Source organism: Geotrypetes seraphini, chromosome 13, assembly GCF_902459505.1.
Source record: "Geotrypetes seraphini chromosome 13, aGeoSer1.1, whole genome shotgun sequence".
NCBI classification, from domain to species: domain Eukaryota; kingdom Metazoa; phylum Chordata; class Amphibia; order Gymnophiona; family Dermophiidae; genus Geotrypetes; species Geotrypetes seraphini.
The window spans coordinates 49,472,893-49,493,355 of NC_047096.1; the positions used below are offsets into that span (position 1 = coordinate 49,472,893).

Here is a 20,463-nt window from a genome sequence, read left to right on the forward strand (position 1 = left end):
GATAATTATAACTTGATGGTTTTGTCATGTTTTTATTATCTTACACTACATCGTTTTTCATTCCCAAGAAAAGTTGGCTCTCCATTGAGAAAAGCAAAATGTTGGCATTGAACTTTGAAGTGGCAGCCTTAGTTGCATTACAGTTCAAGGATTTTGGCAAAGTTAGTGGAAGAGGATTGCATTCCTGATTATTTGCATTCTCTAGATTGACTGCTATTATAATTACTGTAGCTACCAGGGTTCTACTAGAGCTGTTAATCCAGTGATCCATGAAGAGGGGTCAATCACTCTCAGACCCCAAATCATCTATTTCTATTAAGGTTAAGTACATCAGCTCCTCCTAAAGGACAGAACTTTTCTCCATTTTAACTACTGACAGACACACAGTCTCCAGTGGAAAAGTAGTTCCGTTATAGCAACTTTACCGGCTCAAAACAGGAGCATGTGAATGACTGAAGGATGCATTTCACAGAGGTCCTTATAAGGCAAAGATAATGACACATCAGCATCCCAATGGAAAAGATTTTGTTTTAAATCAGCATTATGGTATTCTCATCCACTCAGCTTGGAAAAAAAATTCACAGGAATTTGTACTGGAGAATTGAGTTATACATACATTCATCTGAAGCACAGCTGAAAAGATATTTATAGTTATAGGTGAAACAAAGAAGGCAATTACTCAATAGGTCTGTGTAATCAGCTTGGAATTATGCCCCCTACATGAGCCCACCACTTACAGAGGAGCCTTTTGCTGCAAGCAAGAGGCTGTAGAGAACTTTTTTTTTATGGTGGGGAGGGGGGTTCTGGGCTTTTGATGTGATTCAGTTGTTCTATGCAGAAACCTCCTCCTGCATTGTACTTGCTGTACCATTGGCTCCAGTTAATTCAGCCTCCTCCTCTACCACCCCGGCTTCTACGTCCATGTTGCTGCTTTGCAGGGTGGCACTGGAGAGGCGGCTGAGGAGGTCTCCTTCCTGAAACGATGCTGCTTGGTCTTTAGCACAGCAAGTCGGTGTGTTTGTTTCATAGGTATCATGGAAGCTGTTATAGTCTACTTCATAAAAGTCTTTTTCCAGTGTGAGAACAGGGGTGAAGCGGTAACCCCAAAGCACTTCTGTGTCCAGATAGGAACTCCGAGCCTGGCAGGTCATTCCTAGGTTGAAACAAGTATGTACATATTAAAAACAGACCAGCATATGACCAGAATGGTTCTTATCTCTAGACAGCTGTCAGGTTACCCAATGCCTTGATCTTTGATAACTCTATCCTGATGCTGTGTGGTACCTGCAATGATGATTTCAAATAGTAGAAATGAGAAGGACAAAAATAATAATGCATTGTGGTACAAGTTCAATAACCAAGAGTGTTCTAAAATTTCCCCTCCAGAAAGTGCCTCTGTCCTATCTCTGATTAAAGCATATTAGAAATTGATGCCAAGAAAAGGCTAGCCCCTGGATTCTTTATAAGTTGTCCAAATTTGGAACACAAATTTTGGACACGGAAACCAGATCTGTGCATAATTAGTCAATTAGGTGCTAAAAATTAACTACTGGAGTTAACAAGCACTTAACTGACAGTAATTAGGAGTTATGCTTGGATCTGTCCTATACCCTATCATGGGCGCCTAAATTTCATAGAGTGCAAACTTAAAAGGGGGTATGGCCAGGGGAGGGGCATGGGCAGGTGATGGTGTTCCCAGAAGTTAAGTGCGATGTTATAGAATACCTGTATTTGTTCCCCTATCCCTATCCATCAGTTGAATGTAAGCATTTACACTAGCCTTTGGCAAGGGTAAATGCTCTCGCCAAAAGTTAGGTGCAAAATGCATGCTAAGCTAGTATTCTATAAAGGATACTCTGTAATTTTGGGGGAGGAGCCAGCAAGCTAAAAACCGTGAATAATCGAAACCGTGAACACTGAAACCGCGAATACGGAGGGAGAAGTGTAAAATGAAATTAGGTACTTCTCCCTCCGTATTCGTGGTTTCAATATTCACGGTTTCGATTATTAACGTTTTTTAGCTTGCTGGCTCCTCCCCCCAAATTACATCAGGTACTTGAAATTAGGTACTTGAGAAAAACTACCCTATCTGTAGACCAGCATCCTGTTTCCAGAGTGGCCATTCCAGGTCACAAATACATGTCTGCCTCAATAGAAGACTATGGACTTTTCCTCCAGGAACCTGTCCAAAGCATTCTTAAACCTAGCTATACTAACTGCTGTTAATACATCCAAGCTTAGTGTGGATCATGCCAGCTCCTAACTTTGGGCTCTATTTATTGAATCAAACCTATGTGGTCTGTAACTAACTCAAGCTGTAACTTGATTAACAGAATGCCTCTTACCTGGATGCTCCTCCTATCTGGTACTATTTAATCTGATTAGCAAAGGGATGTCTATTTCCCAAGGCTATCCTCCACATACCCTGTTCCCACACTAAAGGGCCCTTTTACAATGCCATGCTAAAAAGTGGCCTCAGCACGAGGGAAACTCACGCATTAAAAATAGTGCAGGCCACTTTTTAGCATGGCTCTAAAGTGGCCACAGCTTGCTTTCCCTTGCAATGGCTGCATGCTAATTTAAAAATAAGCATATGGCCATTAGGACATGAGACCCTATTGCTATCATTTTGTTGGCGGTAAGGGCTCCCATGCTAATCTTGTTCTAATTGGTCAGTGCATACCAATGCTCGTGCGCTAACCGATTAGCATAGGGCACACCTGTTCTCCACCTCCAAGCATGCCCACATGTCAAAAAGAAAAAGTGTCTTTTAGTGCATGGTTGGTGCTCCCCAAGCCTGTAGTTAGTACAAGGCTTCTAAGTGCAGCCCTCTTTTGTGGATTTTAAGTTGTGATAAGCACGCATTAGTGCTTACTGTCACTTAGTAAAAGGATACCTAAGTTAGATCAAATCCTGTTTATATGTAAGGTGTGCTATGTGTGCTTCCGGGAATCGGCACATACGCACACTTTTTGTAAAGTAGGTGCATAAGTGCTCATCTTTCCATCACATTGCCTATGCTCCATCCCTGGAAACTTCTATTAATATATTGTATAACAGTAGGCCAAGTTGCCTAAGCTGAGCACGCAAACTAATTATCTGATCATCAATTATTGACATTACCAAAGAGTACCTATATAACTCCTGTGTTGAAGAAACTACATTGGTTACCTATGCAACAAAGAGTGCAGTTTAAGATTGTTGTGATTATACATCAGACATTGTATCATGCTTCCCCAAAGATCTTACAAGAATTCTTCGAGATCTATAAACCGAGAATAATAATAATAATAATAATAACAGCTTATATAACGCAATACCGTGAAGTTCTATGCGGTTTACAAAGATTATGCAAAGGTACAAATTGACTTTAAGAGGGGAGGAAGAAAGAGGGTTAATAGGACAGGAAATCCATTTTTGAGGAGAGAGTGATCAGTAGAACAAGTTAATTGTTATAAAGGGGAGAGAGAAGAGAGGATCAGTTGTCTAGATACTTTAGGAACAGGTGTGTTTTCAGACGTTTCCTAAATTCCTCATAAGTAGTGGGCGAAAGCAATTGTTCTAGGTCTTTACCCCATGATTCTGCTTGGTGCGAGAGAAGATGTTCATGGTGTTTTTTCAGTTTACAACCTCTCACTGGGGGGGAAACGAAGTTGGAATGTGAGCTTCTCTTGTGTCTGTTGGCTGAGAAGACGAAAGGTCAGTTATATATTTAGGGGCAAGTCCGCGTAGTGCTTTGAAGCAGAAGCAAGCAAATTTAAACTTTACGCGCGCCTCTATTGGCAGCCAATGCAGCTGCCAATGGTGTCACGTGGTCAAACTTCCTCAGCCCAAAGATCAGTTTGACCGCTGCATTTTGCATCAATTGTAAACGCTGCATGTTCTTTTGGGAGATTGCTAAATAGGCGATGTTACAGTAGTCAAGTAGACTCAGTACGAGGGATTGGACTAGGGTTCTGAATGCCGCTGTATCGAAATAAGCTTTAATGGATCTGAGTTTCCAGAGAAGAGAGCTTAGAGATGTAAATGGGATGAAATTAAGTTTGGAGGGTGGAATGTCGACTATGCATGCTAGGATCGGAGCATCAGTGATATCTGTGGCTGGCGTAGAACTATGGAATGCCTTGCCTGGTATCCTGCGGTTTTGTATGGGGAGGATGAATTTTAAGAAAATGCTGAAAACTCAATTATTTTCCAATGCCTTCTTTTTTTTTAAGTTCAATAAGTTTTATTACGTTTCCAATATGAATACAAACAAAAAGAACAATAAGAAAGAACAATATGAAAAAATGAACATAGAAGTGCAGCACAGACAAATACAGCAGCACAGTATCCAGTCATGAAGTAAAAATAACATAGTAATCAAACAATCAATCTGAAATAACCCAATGCAATGAAGAAATTGATAGGTTCAGAGTGGAGAGGGGAGAGAAATGTCCAATAGGAGCTGCCAATTACGTTCAAACGAGTGCAATGTTGTAGATTTTAAGGCAGAAGCCCTCTCATATTTCGCAGTAACACAGACCATGTTCCACCACATACTATACGTTACAGCAGAGACATTTTTCCAATTTTTTAGGACCAGTTTAATACCCAACTGCAATAACAAGTTAAAGAGTTTCGAGTCATTTTCCAACAGATCAGTATTAATAGCATGAGATCCCAGTATGACAATAGCAGGGGTGAGTGGAGTGTGAATGGAAAACGTCTCAGATATCGTTTTCCAAATTGATTGCCAAAAAGGGGATATCAAAGGGCAGTGAAAAAGTTGGTGGAGAAAAGTACCTTTATCCTTATTACATGACCAACAGGATCCAGACTCAGAGGATTTGAAATGAGATAGCTTATGTGGAGTCCAGACAGCCCTGTGTAAGACAAAATACATTGTTTGTTTCAACGAGGAGGAACAAGAGGAGCGCAGCAATGAGGTCCAAATACACTTCCAAGCGTCCTCAAGAGGAGAAATCTGTAAGTCAAATTCCCAAGTATGTTCAGTGCCAATCGGATGATGATGAATTCTTTCCTGTAGCCATTTGTACCACTTTGAGGCACAGCCTTTAACAGCATGAAATTGGCTGAGAACGGCCAAGATATCAGGAGTATCAGGAGCAAGAGTAGAAGTGCGCATGTGAGACGACAAGCAGTGAATCAATTGGATCCATTTAAAGTGCTGTGAACTGGCTAGATGATATCTTTGTTGTAGTTGGAGGAAAGACAACCAGAATACATCATCTCGTAGATCCCGAACAGTCCAAATTCCTGCATCTTGCCATCCCAACCAATGGATGGGTTGGTTAAGAATCTTGAAGTTGACATTATCCCAAATCGGAGTACTCAATGTGGATTTCCAAGGATGGGACAGATTGTGCTCAATGAGACCAACAGCCGATTTAGCACTATGGAACACAGGGTTAGCAGATTTGGGCAAGAGCTGGAATGGTAAAAGATGTAGTGGTTGGCCCACAAAGCAGGCTTGTTCCCAAGAGAGCCAAATAGGTGAATATGTATTGTTCGAAGGCATAAACCAGTAGGAAGTTTGCTGCATAATAAAAGCGGCATGATATGAGTGAAGATCCGGGAAGTTAACTCCACCCATTTCCTTGCTCGCTTTCAATTTAGCTAAAGCTATTCTCGGTGGTTTAGAGCACCAAAGGAATGTGACAAGCAATTTTTCAACAGCAGTGTAAAAGGTAGGCGGAAACATAATCGGAATCATGTTCAAGAAGTAAAGAACCTTGGGTGCGACCATCATCTTGATAGTGCTGAGATGGCCCCACCAGGTAAGTCGTAAGGGTGACCATCGAGACAGGAGAACTTTGACCATGGACATAATCTTATCGGTATTAAGCAGTAATGTGTCCTCAATAGTGGGTGCAAAGTAGATTCCCAAATATTTCAGGGTATTGTCAGACCAGGCAAAATCAAGAGGTTGCATAGAATGTTTGACCTCTGGATGGCTCAGAGGCATAATTTCGGACTTAGAACGGTTGAGCTTATAGCCAGAGACTTTAGAGTATTCATTGATCGTGGTAAGGACATGTGGAATAGAGTCAGGGGTGGTATACAACAAGATGTCATCTGCATATGCCGAATACTTGACAAGGGTGTTACCAGTTGATATACCATAGATTTTATTATTGAGTTTGATATGCAAAAGAAGTGGTTCAAGGGCTATGTTGAATAGCAGGGGGGACAAGGGACAGCCTTGACGAGTCCCACGACTGGGGTGAAAAAAATTTGATAACTGATTGTTGATTTGAATCCGAGTGGAGGGTGAAGAGTAGAGGACACCAATCATATCAATTGCAGAGTCGGTGAAGCAGAAAATAGGAAGGACCATTCAACTCTATCGAACGCTTTTTCAGCGTTGAGGCCAATGGCAAGATGGTGACTGTCCTGTTCCTCCACTCTCCTAAGGATGTTGAAGAAGAGTCTTGAGTTGTCATGAGAAAGACGTCCCTGCATAAAACCTGTCTGTTCAGGAACGATCAGTCGTGGGAGAAGTGTTTGTAAACGCCCCGCTAGTATTTTAGCATACAATTTAGCGTCCACATTTATCATAGACAGGGGTCTGTAACTTTGTACCAATTGTTTGTCTTTGCCAGCTTTCGGTAATACCACGATCACAGCCTCTGTAAAAGAGCCCTTAGCTTCCCTAGATTGAATTAGGTGCTCAAATAGTCCCTGGAATAATGGTAGAAAGAGAGATTGGAATGAAATATACAGTTCTACTGGAATGCCATCAGGGCCGGGTGTTTTCCTCTTAGCCATACCCTGCAAGGCTGAGGCAATTTCAGCTTCGGTGATGGGAGAACAGAAAATTTCGTTATCGTCCATGTTGAGGGTAGGACAATCCATTCGATCTAAAAAGGATTTGACATCTGCAGCCAGTGGAGCTTGTGAAGTGTATAATTCACTATAGTATTCATGAAAGCGAGCTAGTATATCTGGTCTAGAAGTAAGAAAGTCGCCTTCTTTGGATTTTATGGAAGTTATGAAGGACCGCTCCAATTGGGATTTTAAGTAGTTGGCTAACAGGTGTCCAGCGGTATCATGTTCCGCATAATATGTTGCCTCTTTCATGAACAAGGACTTTCCTGCGGTAGAAGCCAGGAGACAATTATATTGAAGTCGAAGCTGACGAAGTTGTTCAAAAAGGACCGTATCAGATGGATCGATACAGAAAAGCAATTCCAAAGATGCAATCCGGTTTTCTAGTTAAACACGACACTTAGTTGACTCTTTATTTTTCTTGGACTTGAAGGAGATGATGACCCCACGTAGGAACGCTTTGAGTGCATCCCAGAAGATAAACCAGTTGGTATGTTCCACAGTGTTGAATTGAAGAAATTCTTGCATGGACGACGTGAAACAAGTTATGAAGTCGGGGTCATCAAGCAAGGTGGAGTCAAACCTCCAGGACGGTGATACAGAGGAAGGATTCATTATTTGAAGGTCTATGCTAATCATAGCGTGGTCAGATACTAGAATAGAATAAATGTCCGCTTTAGAGACACTGGAGAGAAGGGATGGAGAGGTCAAAAAGTAATCAATTCTTGAAAAAGAAGAGTGGGGCGAAGAAAAAAAAGAAAATGTGCATGCATCTGGGTGTAAAATTCTCCAAGGGTCGCAAATATTCAGATGTTGAATGACGTCTTTCAAAGCCTGCCAGGCCCTGGAAGGTCTGTGCGGAGCCAAGGATTGTCTGTCCATTGTGGGATCTAGGGCAAGATTGAAGTCGCCTCCAAGGATAAATGGGATATTTCCCAAGGCGGTAATGGAGTTCGCCAAGTTGTGGAAAAACTCAGGGCAGTCCTTATTAGGGGCGTATATGTTGAATATAGCCATGGATGAATGGTGATGAGACAGAGTGATCCTCACCCATCTGCCCTCTGAGTCGCAGGACTGGTCTGTTACGATGAAGTCAGGATGTTTTCTAACTAGAATGATGACTCCATTCTTACTATCTACTGCAGGAGAGAAAATAGGGGGAAGGGCCCAATTACATGAAAATTTAGAAGCTTCCGCAGCACCTAGGTGCGTTTCTTGGAGAAGGGCCACATCTGGGTGGAATCGAGTTATATATTGCAGTATTTTAATCTGTTTCAAAGGGTTAAGTAAACCTTTCACATTAAGTGATATGCATTTGATAGGCACAGAGATAAAAAAAAATGACAAGAATATACACTGTGCAAAGGTTCAATATACAAACAACACTTCTATATTGCATCCACTCCTCATGCAGAAAAACAACATCTCTGCAAGGGGAGAAAAACATTGGGTCAGTAAACAATGAAAGAACAACAGGTATGAATGAGCAACAGCAAACAACTGCAAACAGTGCAGCATTCACGGGTTTACACAGAGAAAAAGTAAGAGATTTGTTAGCGTAGAAAAAGAAGGAGTAGAAGAAAAATGCAGGAATCAAAGAAAAGCAATAGAAAGTGTAGTATGTTGGTAAGCAAATCTGACACGAAGAGAACATAAGCTACTTATCAAGGGAAGGAAGAAAGAGGCAGGCAACAGCTCTGGTAGTAGAAAGTGATATCGATGAGAAGGGACTTAGCAGGGCAGTAGTAGGAGAAGAACAGGCAAGCTATCATGATGATACAAAAAGATGAGCAGAATAGCAGGCAAGGTGAAGGAAAAGGGAAAAGTTATCAGAATGAAAGCTTAGGTGATAGCAGAACAGCGCAGAAATCAAAAGAGCAAAAAAAAAGAGAAGCAGCCCTGAGCTCATTTAGATTTGTGGAGGAAAAGAAAGAGGATGAAAGTGGGAGAAGAAGAGGTAAGAAGGGAAAAAAGCAGTAGCATTATACACAGTCAGGCAGTATAATTCAGATCCACAAATGCTTAAGAAACAGTCAAGTAGCATCAATGGTGCTGGGTGAAATGGATTCCAAATAGTCTCCAAGTTGATTGGGATCGGTGAAATCCTTAGTGCGATTCTGAAGGGTGACTCGCAGGCGAGCAGGATAAAACATCCCGAAGCGGGCGTTGAGTGCTTTAAGACGAGGACGGTACTCGAGAAGCTGTTTCCTTAAACGAGTAGAGGTCTTGCTCAAGTCGGGGAGAAACATCAGGCTTTTACCCTTGTATTTGAGCGGCGCTTTCAGTTTGGCTTTTTGCATAATTTCAATAGTTTGATTGAAGCGGAGGAGACTTAGGATGATCGGCCTGGGAAAATTCTCACGTGGCACACGTTGTGAGTTGATACGGTGAGCAGCTTCGATTTCAAAGAGCTGAGAGAAGGTAATTTCTAGCAGAGCAGGGATGGTATCTTGCAGAAATTTAATTAAATTCTGACCCTCACGACCCTCTGGTATTCCAAGGATACGAATGTTCAGTTTACGAGCCCGATCGTTCGCCTCATCCAGATCTCTCTCGAGCTGTGTCACGCGCTTAAGATGGCGCTGGAGATCTTTAACATTGTCGTCGGTAGCACGTTGTTTTATTTCAAGAGATTCCACCCGAGTTCTAAAGTGTAACAGGTCAGTTTTCATGATGGAAACATCCTGCTTGATATCTTCAATATTGATATTTATTTCCGAAAGCATATCCTTCATAGCGCGCACTTCCTCGAGCAATAGTGACATCGGGGAATCCTCCGATTTAGAGGCCAGCGGCTTAGAGGGTGAAGGGGGGTCAATTTTCATGCATTTGCCGCTCTCAGTGGCAGACATGGCCCAATAAGGGAAATAATTAAGGACCCGAACTCACCGAAAGTCGAGAGATACTATGAGCCACCAAAGTGCAGGCAGAAAGCTGTGTAAAATAGATTTTAGTGCAGTGTGTCGCCGGAGCTCGAATTCAAGCTGCCATTCCCTCAGGTGCTCACTAGCGCCCCCCTGCCAATGCCTTCTTATGCAAGATATATTTCAGTTGTTAACTGCCTTTTAGAACTCTTTTGACAGCAATGTATAATTAAAAGTTTGATTGTATTTCTGAATTGATTGAATTTGTGCTCTATTCCTGTTTATAACAGGGACGATTAATGATGTTGTTTAGATATGTCTATATTATATGTAGTAATCGCAGGGAGACAAGATTTTATGTATGTGATATGGAAACCGCATAGTTATATGTGGTATATAAATTTTTAAAATAAATAAATTGGCACTAATTAGAAATTATGCACAGATCTGCCCTATGCCCAATTCTACATGTGTAACTAAATTTTATAGTCCCAAAAAAAGAGGAATGGAGGGATAGATAAACAAACAATAGAAATCATTCCATTGAAAACACTGTGTGCCCAGAATGATTGTATAAAGGGAAAGAAAAAGCCTCAGACTTTTGGAGGTGTACCCACACTCTTCCACCCAAGCATCATATGCAAAAAAACTTTCGCATAAGATTAATAGCATAAATAAATAGCCAAAATTAAACAAACTGGTTGTATGCAGTTGTTTTGACCTGCAAACAGATAAGCCTGGAGTTTGTCAAGGCCCTGAAGCAGTGGCGGTTTGCCACAAAACGATCATCGGCCTGGCTGTGCTTCTTTGCTAATAGTGTTTTTTCCACACTAGTATTTATTTGGGCTATTTTTATGCTCTTACCTGCTATAAATCTTATGCAAAAGTTTTATGCCTATGATGCTTGGGTGGAAGAGTGTAGGTACACCTCTCCGATAGTCTGAGGCTTTTTCTTTCACTTTATACGATCATTCTAGGCACACAGTTTTCACACTATTTTCAATGGAGTGATTTCTATTGTTTGTTTGACTAAATTTTATAGTGCACAACTCTAAAGGGGGCATGATTATAGGAGGGGCATGGACAAGCCAGAAGTTAGGCGAAAAGTTATAGAATACCTCCAATTGCACACCTAACTACCATCATTTGGTGCTTATGCTCAAAGTTACAACTTCTTAAGCATCAGTCCTGTACACTATGGATAGTCACACCCATTTCTCTCATTAGAAAATCAAACCTTTCGACACCATAACATCATAAATTTGGGGAGTAACTTCAGAGGCACATCTTCAGGGTAGCCTTCTGGCATATCCCACCAGCCAGGTTTGATTTTCTAATGTCTCAGGGACTTGAAATACCAGATTGGTGTAGGGTTACCAAATGGCTCCAGAAAATGGAGGACAGATTGAGATATCCGGGTTTTTCTTCCATTGCTTTCAATGGAGGTAAAACCCAAATGTCTCAGTCTATCCTCCTTACTTCCATTGCTTTCAATGGAAGCAAAACCTAGATGCCTCAATCCATCCTCCTTTTTCTGGAGCCATATGGTAGCCCTAAGATTGGTATATAAAATACCTTACACCAATACTGACAAAATGTTGATCTCCCTTACAAGTTCCAGCCTTCGGGTGAAACTTGGCCAAGTTAGGCAGGGTTTTTTAACCTCCTCTGCTTCTGCTAATCAAATAATGTGGACTTTTTTGGATTGCTTGTGTCTTTCTCCAGTCTTCTTTAAACATTCTGCCATAATGACCCTTGTGGACTGGTTGCCTGTTTGTTTCTTGGGACCATTAGTTCATGGCCATTTAAATAATTATCACAGGAGCACTTACCATCACATATTAAGAAAGCAGTGCAGCTACATTGTACCAAGTATCAGTTTATTTTTGATATACCGCCTATCATAAACACAGATAAGGGGTTACAAATGCAAATCACAATACCAATAGAGAAAAAAAAAGAGAAAGAGGAAGTTTATACATCAGAAAGGAAAAGAGAAGTGGTAGATCTGTGTGCCGTAATGCAAGATATCATAAAGAAGCTAGAGCATTAGGCCTATGTCAGGAACCTTGTAAAGTTTTTGCCTACCAGTTAGCGCTTAGTACTGTAGATGGGCTGATTAGAGTAGAAATGCCCATTCTCTTCCCCTGACATGCCCCCTCAAAAAAGGTCCTCCCCCCAAACTAGTGCATAGTTAACATGCACACATCTTAAACTTAACATGCATTAGCGCATCCTGCATTAAGGAAAAGGGCAGAGGATGGGATTTGATATACTGCCTTTCTATGGTTACAATCAAAGCATTTTACTTCGTACTTGGGACAATGGAAGGGTCAAGTGATTTGCCCAGAGTTAAGAGGAGCTGTGGAGAGAACTGAACCTGGTTCTCAAGCCACTGCACTAACCGTTAGGTTATTCCTCCACTCTTTGAGACTTTATTGTTGCATTACGCACACGTTAGCATCTAACACAGCTTGGTGTGCCCTTCAATTGCAAACTGCCAAACGACGTCCCTACTCCCACTTTATACCGAGCCACAAGAATCAACTGCTCCGCAGATCAGATCCCTTGAAGGATTCTTCAACTTTAGGAAAGCAATAAAAGCATACCTCTTCACTTAACTCCCCTGCTACGACCGATGGATTACAAAGAAATACATATTGGTACTAGATCCTCGGTATGTGTTGCATTAGGATAAAACTTGTATTGAAATACGTTGTGGAAGGGTTGTTGAGCTGCTGCCTCTGCATCCAGAGATTATGAGATCAAATCCCAGTGCTGCTCCTTGTGACCCTGTGCCCACCACTTTGAATGTAAGCTTTGGAAATGTCAAAGTCACAAAAAGGCGGTATACAAGTCCCAATTCCTTTTCCCTTGCCCTATAAACGCTATATTATATACATTGGTATTAGATTCCTAGTACGTGTTGAGTTAGAATAAAAACTTGTACTATAACTATGGCAAATTGTAACATGTTAACTGTATATCACGTATGTTAACCTGTAACCCGTTCTGAGCTCCTTGGGGGAAATGCGATCTAAAATAAAATAAATAAAAGGGCCCTTAAATCTGCAAGCACAACAATAAAAGTGGGCGTTTAGAGAGAAATTTTATAGCAAGACACTTACATCGCATCTATGTGTCTTTCCTAAAATACTAGTGGAAAGTTAGCATCAATAGCACCTACATTGATGAGGCAGATATAAAGCCATAGGTAGAGTACACACGTGTGCACATATTAGCACATTTTATAATCAACAGCTAGCATTGGGAATCTGAACATGCAGCACCTCTGGTATGTTTGCATTTTTCATAGTACAGGCGGAAAAAGATTTCTGTTTTTATTTCTCCAGGCAGCGTCCAACTTCTTGGAGTTTCCAGTTGTTGTTTTTTTGTTTGCACATTTCTAACCTATGGTAATTTATTCTGTAGTTGGTAGGACGGTATCCATATTTTGCATATGTGACACTGGTGATGTATTTTGTGAGCATGTGGATTTTTGTGTACACCTTTGTAGCAACCATTCGTGATCTCTTTTCCAAATAAGTGGTGAGTTATAAGGACGTTTCCTTTCCTTTTCACAGACTTTGTTGCTGGTTGCAGAGAGTGTGACTATTGTGGGGGTGGATTCTTCTGTAGTCATTCCACCCCTTAAAGACCTCCCTACAATTAATGGCGTAGTAAGGGGGGGCAGTCTGCCCCAGGCACCATCTTGGTGGCGCTGGCACTCATCCTCCTCTCCGCCCCCACTCCTTCCCAAACCCCCAAACACCCTTTCCCATCCCACGTAACTCTTTAATGTTCTCAGCGCGAGCAGCAACCCCAACTTGCTGCTTGCGCCAGTGTCAGCTCTTTCTCTGATGTCACTTCCTGGACTTGCGCCAAGGAAGTGACATCAAAGGAAGAGCCAACGCAGGTGCGAGCAGAAGGTTGGGGTTGCTTCTTGCACTGGGAACATTAAAGAGGTATGTGGGAAGGGGCATGTGGGAAGGAGCAGATGAGGGGAGGGCAGAAAAGAGGGTGGGGAAGGGGTGCCACTGCCCCAGGTGCCTCTCACCCTCAGTATGCCACAGCCTATAAATGATTGTTAGCATAATTTTTTGGTTAGAAATAAAACACTGATAAACCTCATATATCTTCAGAAGAATGAATTAATCATCCTCCTCCTTTATGGCACAAAAGTGCTTCAGCAATTAGAGGAAGGCTACTGAGATGGTCCAGGTGCAACAGTAGACACTCTAAACAGAGACACTTAAAGAATGTGTACTTTCTAAAAGAATGAAGAGCAAAGGAGGCATGTATTAGAAAATTTTGAATGCTCGGCAGAGGTTTGGACCTTGCCTCTCTAGTTTCAGGTTTAATAATACAATTTGATCAATCGCCTAGCCTAATTCTAGGAGATTGTACAAAATATAATAAAATCGGGGAATACTTATTTTTTTGTTTTTAATTTATTTATTCAATTTTTCTATACCGTTCTCCCAGGGGAGTTCAGAACGGTTTACATGAATTTATTCAGGTATTCAAGCATTTTTCCCTGTCTGTCCCGGCGGGCTCACAATCTGCCTAATGTACCTGGGGCAATGGGGGGATTAAGTGACTTGCCCAAGGTCACAAGGAGCAGCGTGGGTTTGAACCCACAACCCCATCAGCAAATAACTTTATTACAAAGGCAGAACAGACAAACGAGAGACAAAAGGGCGAGGGGTGAACTACAATAAGATCTAGAAAAGAGAACGGAAAAGGATAAAACAGTAAGAAGGGCAGGAGTTTCATTCAGGCTGCCTGTACAAAATCAAGAGAGGAAGTCTAAGAAAGAAAGCTAACATCAGTGCTCGAAAGCATCTCTATATAGGAAACTTTACAAGGCACCTTTAAATTTGTCTAAGCTTGGTTCTTCCCTAATGAAAGGGGGTAAAGAGTTCCAGTTAAGGGGAGCAGTGACTGCAAAGGAAGTTGAACAGCAAAATGTCTTAAGGGTGGGGATGAAGAGTAGATTTTGGGAAGATGATCTGAGGGTTCTAACAGATGCATGGGGGATAAGTAGTTTATCAATGAAGGCCGGTTGCCACTCCTCTTGAAGGTAGTGGTTTGATTTGATAGATCACAAAGAGAGGCGGGATAAAAGAGAAAACGGTGGCAGATTGGCCAGTCTGCCCAACCCTAACAACACTTCAATGCTTCCTCTCTTTTAGAGAGAGCCTCCGTGCTGCTCAGATGCCGTTTAACATGAATGGGATTCAAACTCATACGTATGGGGCCAGATTCTCCAAATAGCGCCTACATGGGTTGTCGCTTACAAAAGCTGTGCTGCATGCAGGTACATCATGCAAAGGCACTGTTTGGAGAATTGCGTCTATGTGAAAGATGGGCACTGGAAATGTAGGCCAGGGTTTTACTGGCCTACATTTCCGGTGCCTACCTTTCACAAGAATCACATCTTCAGAGGTGCCTAATAGCGCCTAAGGCCACTTCCGGCATTAGCTATGCTTATAGTGGCCATAGGCACCACAGGGTGCCTCCTTAGTTGTACCAAAGGCGACATTTTATGAGATATCTAAGGGTGCCTTCATTTTCTTAAACCGCATTTTAATTGGTTTTTTTTTTGATCGGCTGGAGGAGCTTAGACCTTGCGGAAGTACAATTTAAACATGGTTGTGTTAGGAGAGGCGGACTCACAATAGGTTGAAAAAAATAAGTGATTCTGAAGATATAATACAAGAATATAAAATATAACAGAAAAAGTAAAAAAAAAAAAAATATTGGGTGATCCTATGACAGAAATGGCATATGAAGAGCTCACGGGAGCTTAGGATCCATTAGTAATATATGAATGATAAGAGGGCAAAATAGCTGAAGTAAGATAGGATTGTGAAAAAGTTCCTCTGAGCTGATAGCCTATGGAAGATTTAAAAACATATTGACATAGAAACATGATGGCAGATAAAGGCCAAATGGTCTATCCAGTCTGCCCATCTGCAGATTCCACATGACTATCCCAGGCTTTTTTGAATTCAGACACAGTCTTTGTCTCCACCATCTCTACTAGGAGACTGTTCCACGCATCTACCACCCTTTTTTGTAAAAAAAGTATTTCCTTAGATTACTCCTGAGCCTATCACCTCTTAACTTCATCCTATGCCCTCTCATTCTAGAGCTTCCTTTCAAATGAAAGAGACTCGACTCATGCGCATTTACATTATGTAGATATTTAAACGTCTCTATCATATCTCCCCTCTCCCGCCTTTCCTCCAACATATACAGATTGCGATCTTTAAGTCTGTCCCCATACGTCTTATGACAAAGGCCACGCACCATTTTTGTAGCAGCATTTACATCAGGTTTCAGCTGGCATCAATGCTAGCACCCAAATTTGGGGGTGGGAATTGACGATACATACTGTTCTAAAAAAGGGTGTTGAGCCTGGAACAAACTTTCCAGAATTGCGCTTAGTGACAATTTTTGAGCGCCATTTACTGAATCTGGCTATAAGTGATCCTCCACTTCCTCAGTCTGCAATCACGTCCATTGAAGAAGGCATAGGGCTACCAGAAAAACTGGAGTAGATTAAATTATAATTTTTGGTGGAATTCCTTATGTCATATATATAAAATAGAGAGATTTCTGGCAATACAGCGGGGTAGTTTCAAGAAATTTCAAGATGTTTGGGAGCCATTAACAAGGTATTGTACTGATTAGATTAAATTTTCTTTTCCCTTAAATTTACAAGTTCAATTGTGAGGGAAGGGGGAGGGGGAATTTTATAGTTATGTATTGTATAAGTATTGATTATTTGATAGGTAAGGGGGGAAGGGTGGGAGTTAAGTATTTATCACTGTTACCATTGATGATTATTAAGTGGTATAGATATTGTTAATTTGGTTGGACATTTTATCACACTTATTGTAAGTTTGAAAATGAATAAAGAATTTAAAAAAAATGGCCCCTCCCCATTCCACTTTCAACCCCAGCCCCACACAAACCTCTTCGCATCTAGAGGGCATGTGTGCAAGGGTGGATGCGACGTGATTACAGCGCACACATGCACGCTCGTGTGTGACATCATCGTGTCACATCCGCGCATGCACTGATGCCCTCCAGACGAAGCCCCGAGCTCAATGGTTTTCAAAATCTGGACAAAGTGCCAGGTTTTAAAAACCCATCCGGATGCCTGGACAGTCCTCTAAAAAGAGGACATGTCTGGGTAAACCCGTACACCTGGTGACCCTAAGAAGACACCCTCTGACCTCAGCCCAAATGTGTATTCTCCATGTTTTAAGCTAGACCTGAATCTGCAATTCAACCGATGTGTTGTTGTTTTTCATGATTATGCATTGTCCCAGTACAATTTAAGCCCACTTAAATGTGCATTTAATGTACTTTCTACTAATGTGTGATTGAGGTGTACGGTGTTCATTACCGAAAGAAAGCTGTATGAGCAGGTGTGGAAGGCAGAATGCTGCTATTTTAATAAATATCTCCTAAAGGGAGAAATTATGCATGTTAATGGTATGACATCACTATTGAAACCAACAGTTCTCACCGCACTAGCTGATTTGAATAATATCACCCAATATAAAACTCCATAAGTGGAAAAAATTATTGTAAATTTGATCACAGATTTGTGCCATTATTGCTCTAGAACAGCTGAAAAATTAGTGCTGAAATCTCTCTTCAAGCCCAATACAATGGTTCACTCTGACCCTCTTTACACTCTTTTCTAAAAGAGAGGGAGAACGGACTCATGCTGAGCTCTCCCTTGTAAGTGCAGTAATAGCTTGACACAGCTTTATTCTCCTACTAATGCGATTACACGCTGTTCTTTCGAAGCCCTCAGGAAAGCGTCTCATTTGTGAAAATTTAATTTCCCTGCCTGGCTTTTAATTTGGGGTTTGTTATTGGTAATGACTTCCTGCAGCAGATCAGTATTGGTAACCGGATTTACACGGTCGTCTTTCATGTGTCTTTTTCCTCTTTTAAATTTCCAGTTGCTGTTTGCAGTCCTGAACTGGGGTCTGGTTCCAGTGTGCTACTGGTGACTGTTTAAGAGTGAAAGGGACTTGACTGTTACACAGCAGCCATGGCATTGAGGGTGACTTTTAAAAATGTCTGCGAAAGAAAAAACAACTAATTTCAAACATGCTTTGAAGGGCACTAGGAGACTTCCATGGAATTTTACTAGTTTGGACTATATTATGTTTTAGAAATGGGAAACCTAGTTATTCTTTATACCAGTGTCTCGCAAAATTTTCGGCCTGCGGTGCACTAATAATAATAATAATAGCAGTTTATATGCCGCAGGACCGTGAAGTTCTATGCGGTTTACAATGATTAAAAAGAATGCTACAATTGAGTAGAACTTATAGTTGGAGGTTAGTGACTAACAGAATATGAGAATGGTTGCTGTGCCCCTGCCGGAAGGCAGCTGGAGGTGCACAGACGTCGATGCGATGATGTCACATGCATTCATGATGTCATCGTGTCAACGTCTGCACATGTATGGAGGCCCATCTGGCTGTGACCCACCGGTAGAGGGTATCCAGGAGGTGCGGGGAGAGGAGGAGAGATGCCGGCCAGGAGAGTCATCCACACTGGCTGACTTCCTACAGGAAATGCCTCTCGCCATAAGAGGCACGTCCTGTAGGCAGGCAGCCAGCGTGGATGACTCTCCCCCTCACCAGTGTGTTGCAGCACATCAGAAATCTCAGGAGGCACACAGTTTGTGATTCACTGCTTTACACCATAGTGGGAGGAGTAAGTAATTTGTTTAATAGTGTGGAAGACTAGCCTTTTTGGCTGGCTAGCCTGGCTTGTCTAGAGAGATCAGTTTATATACAGCCAAGACATAATTGCAAATAAAGATAATTTTTATTTGTTATCATTTGCCTCACACAAAATAGAATTATTTGGCTTACCTCAGCCAAACTCGTACAGGCATCAGTCTGTTTTCCCAAGGCCTGCCTCTGCCCATGTCTAGGGCAAAGTTGAGAGTTCATCTTTCTCCCTCAGGGACCTCTCTAGAATAAACCCAGTCTGGGTAGAAATACTTCTCTCCTGTGAGTCCCGCCCCTGTGACTCAACACTGAGCTCCATAGCCCCTTGATTGCTGGGACTTGTAGTACATTTGATTAGTACTTCCTGCTGTCTGGGGGTATAATATTTGAATGAGGGAACCCCTTAATCTGTTACCAATAGGTGGTGTATAAAAGAAAAAAGAAAACTTAGCCCAGCATTTAAACTCTGTAGATGGCAATTATTCTGTGTCAGCTGATATCCAGATGCTGGCACTGAATATCCAGGCATAGAGTTGGCTGGTGATGATATACAGCATGCTATCAGAACAGATATAGAAATGAAAATTGGACACCCTTTTTGCTATCTTTGTTTGTCTAAATTAAATATCCAGATACTAGTGCTGGATTTTACTGGTCACGGGATAAATTCCAGCTCTGCCCAGGCTCCATCCTCAGACTGCCCTTGTGCTATATGAATAGTGGCATTATCAAGATAATGCTGACTAAAATCTAGGTTATGATACTAATTATTTGGCTAACAGCAACTGTGATCCAGATAAGGTCTCTAAGAACATAAGAATAGCCTTACTGGATCAGACTAATGGTCCATCTAGCTCAGTATCCTGTCTTCATGGAAGCCAATCCAAGTCACAAGTACCTGGCAAAATTCCAAATAGTAGCAGCATTCCATGCTACCATCCCATGTTTTTCTCAACAGCAGACTATGGACTTTTCCTCCAGGAATATGTCCAAACCTTTTTTTAAAACCAGCTACATTAACTGCTCTCACCACAAGGGGACACTTGATGAAGTTACAGGGAAATGCTTTTAAAACCAATAGGGGGAAATATTTTTTTACACAGAGAATAGTTAAGCTCTGGAACGAATTGCCAGAGGTTATGGTAAGAGTGGATAGCATAGCTGGTTTTAAGAAAGGTTTGGACAATTTCTTGGAGGAAAAGTCCATAGTCTGTTATTGAGAAAGACATGGGGAAGCCACTGTTTGCCCTGGATTGATAGCATGAAATGTTGCTACACCTTGGGTTTTGGCCAGGTACTAGTGACCTGGATTGGCCACCGTGAGAACAGGCTACTGGGCTTGATGGAACATTGGTCTGACCCAGTAAGGCTATTCTTATGTTCCTATGTTCTCTGGCAAAGCGTTCCAGAGCTTAAGAACATAAGAATAGCCTTACTGGTCCATCAAGCCCAGTAGCTCGTTCTCATGGTGGCCAATCCAGGTCACTAGCTTAACTATTCTCTGAGTGAAAAAAATATTTCCTCCTATTAGTTTTAAAAGTATTACTCTGTAACTTCATCGAGTGTCCCCTAGACTTTGTAAATCTTGATGCAGTAAAAAATAGATCCACTTGAACCCGTTCTACACCACTCAGGATTTTGTAGATTTCAATCATTTTTCCTCTTAGCTATCTCTTTTCCAAGCTGAAGAGCCCTAACCTTTTTAGTCTTTCCTCAAATGAGGAGTTCCATCCCCTTTATCATCTTGGTCGCTCTTCTTTGAACTTTTTCTAGTGCCACTATCCCCCTCTTCTACGAAACGGCACTAGTGTTTTTTAGCGCAGAGAGCCACGCTGAATGACCAGCGTTGCTTCCGACGCTCATTGAGTTCCTATGAGTGTTGGGAGCGACGTGTGCCATTCACTGTGACTCTCTGCGCTAAAAAAATGCTAGCGTGGTTTCGTAGAGGAGGGGGTATATCTTTTTTAAGATAAGGAGGCCAGAACTGAACGCAA

The 20,463-nt window shown here is 41.7% G+C and overlaps 1 protein-coding gene across 2 annotated transcripts in view; it reads right to left on the reverse strand.

Annotated features, from left to right (window-relative positions):
* Positions 1-554: 554 nt before the first annotated feature.
* The window catches only part of KCNJ5 (potassium inwardly rectifying channel subfamily J member 5), a 112,613-nt gene continuing 92,704 nt past the window's right edge, over positions 555-20,463 (reverse strand). For both annotated transcript variants that reach the window (XM_033919209.1, XM_033919210.1), the window contains one exon: positions 555-1,153. In XM_033919209.1, coding sequence (XP_033775100.1) covers positions 831-1,153 — 323 coding nt within the window. In that variant the 3' untranslated portion in view covers positions 555-830. The remainder of the gene's footprint in view (positions 1,154-20,463) is intronic.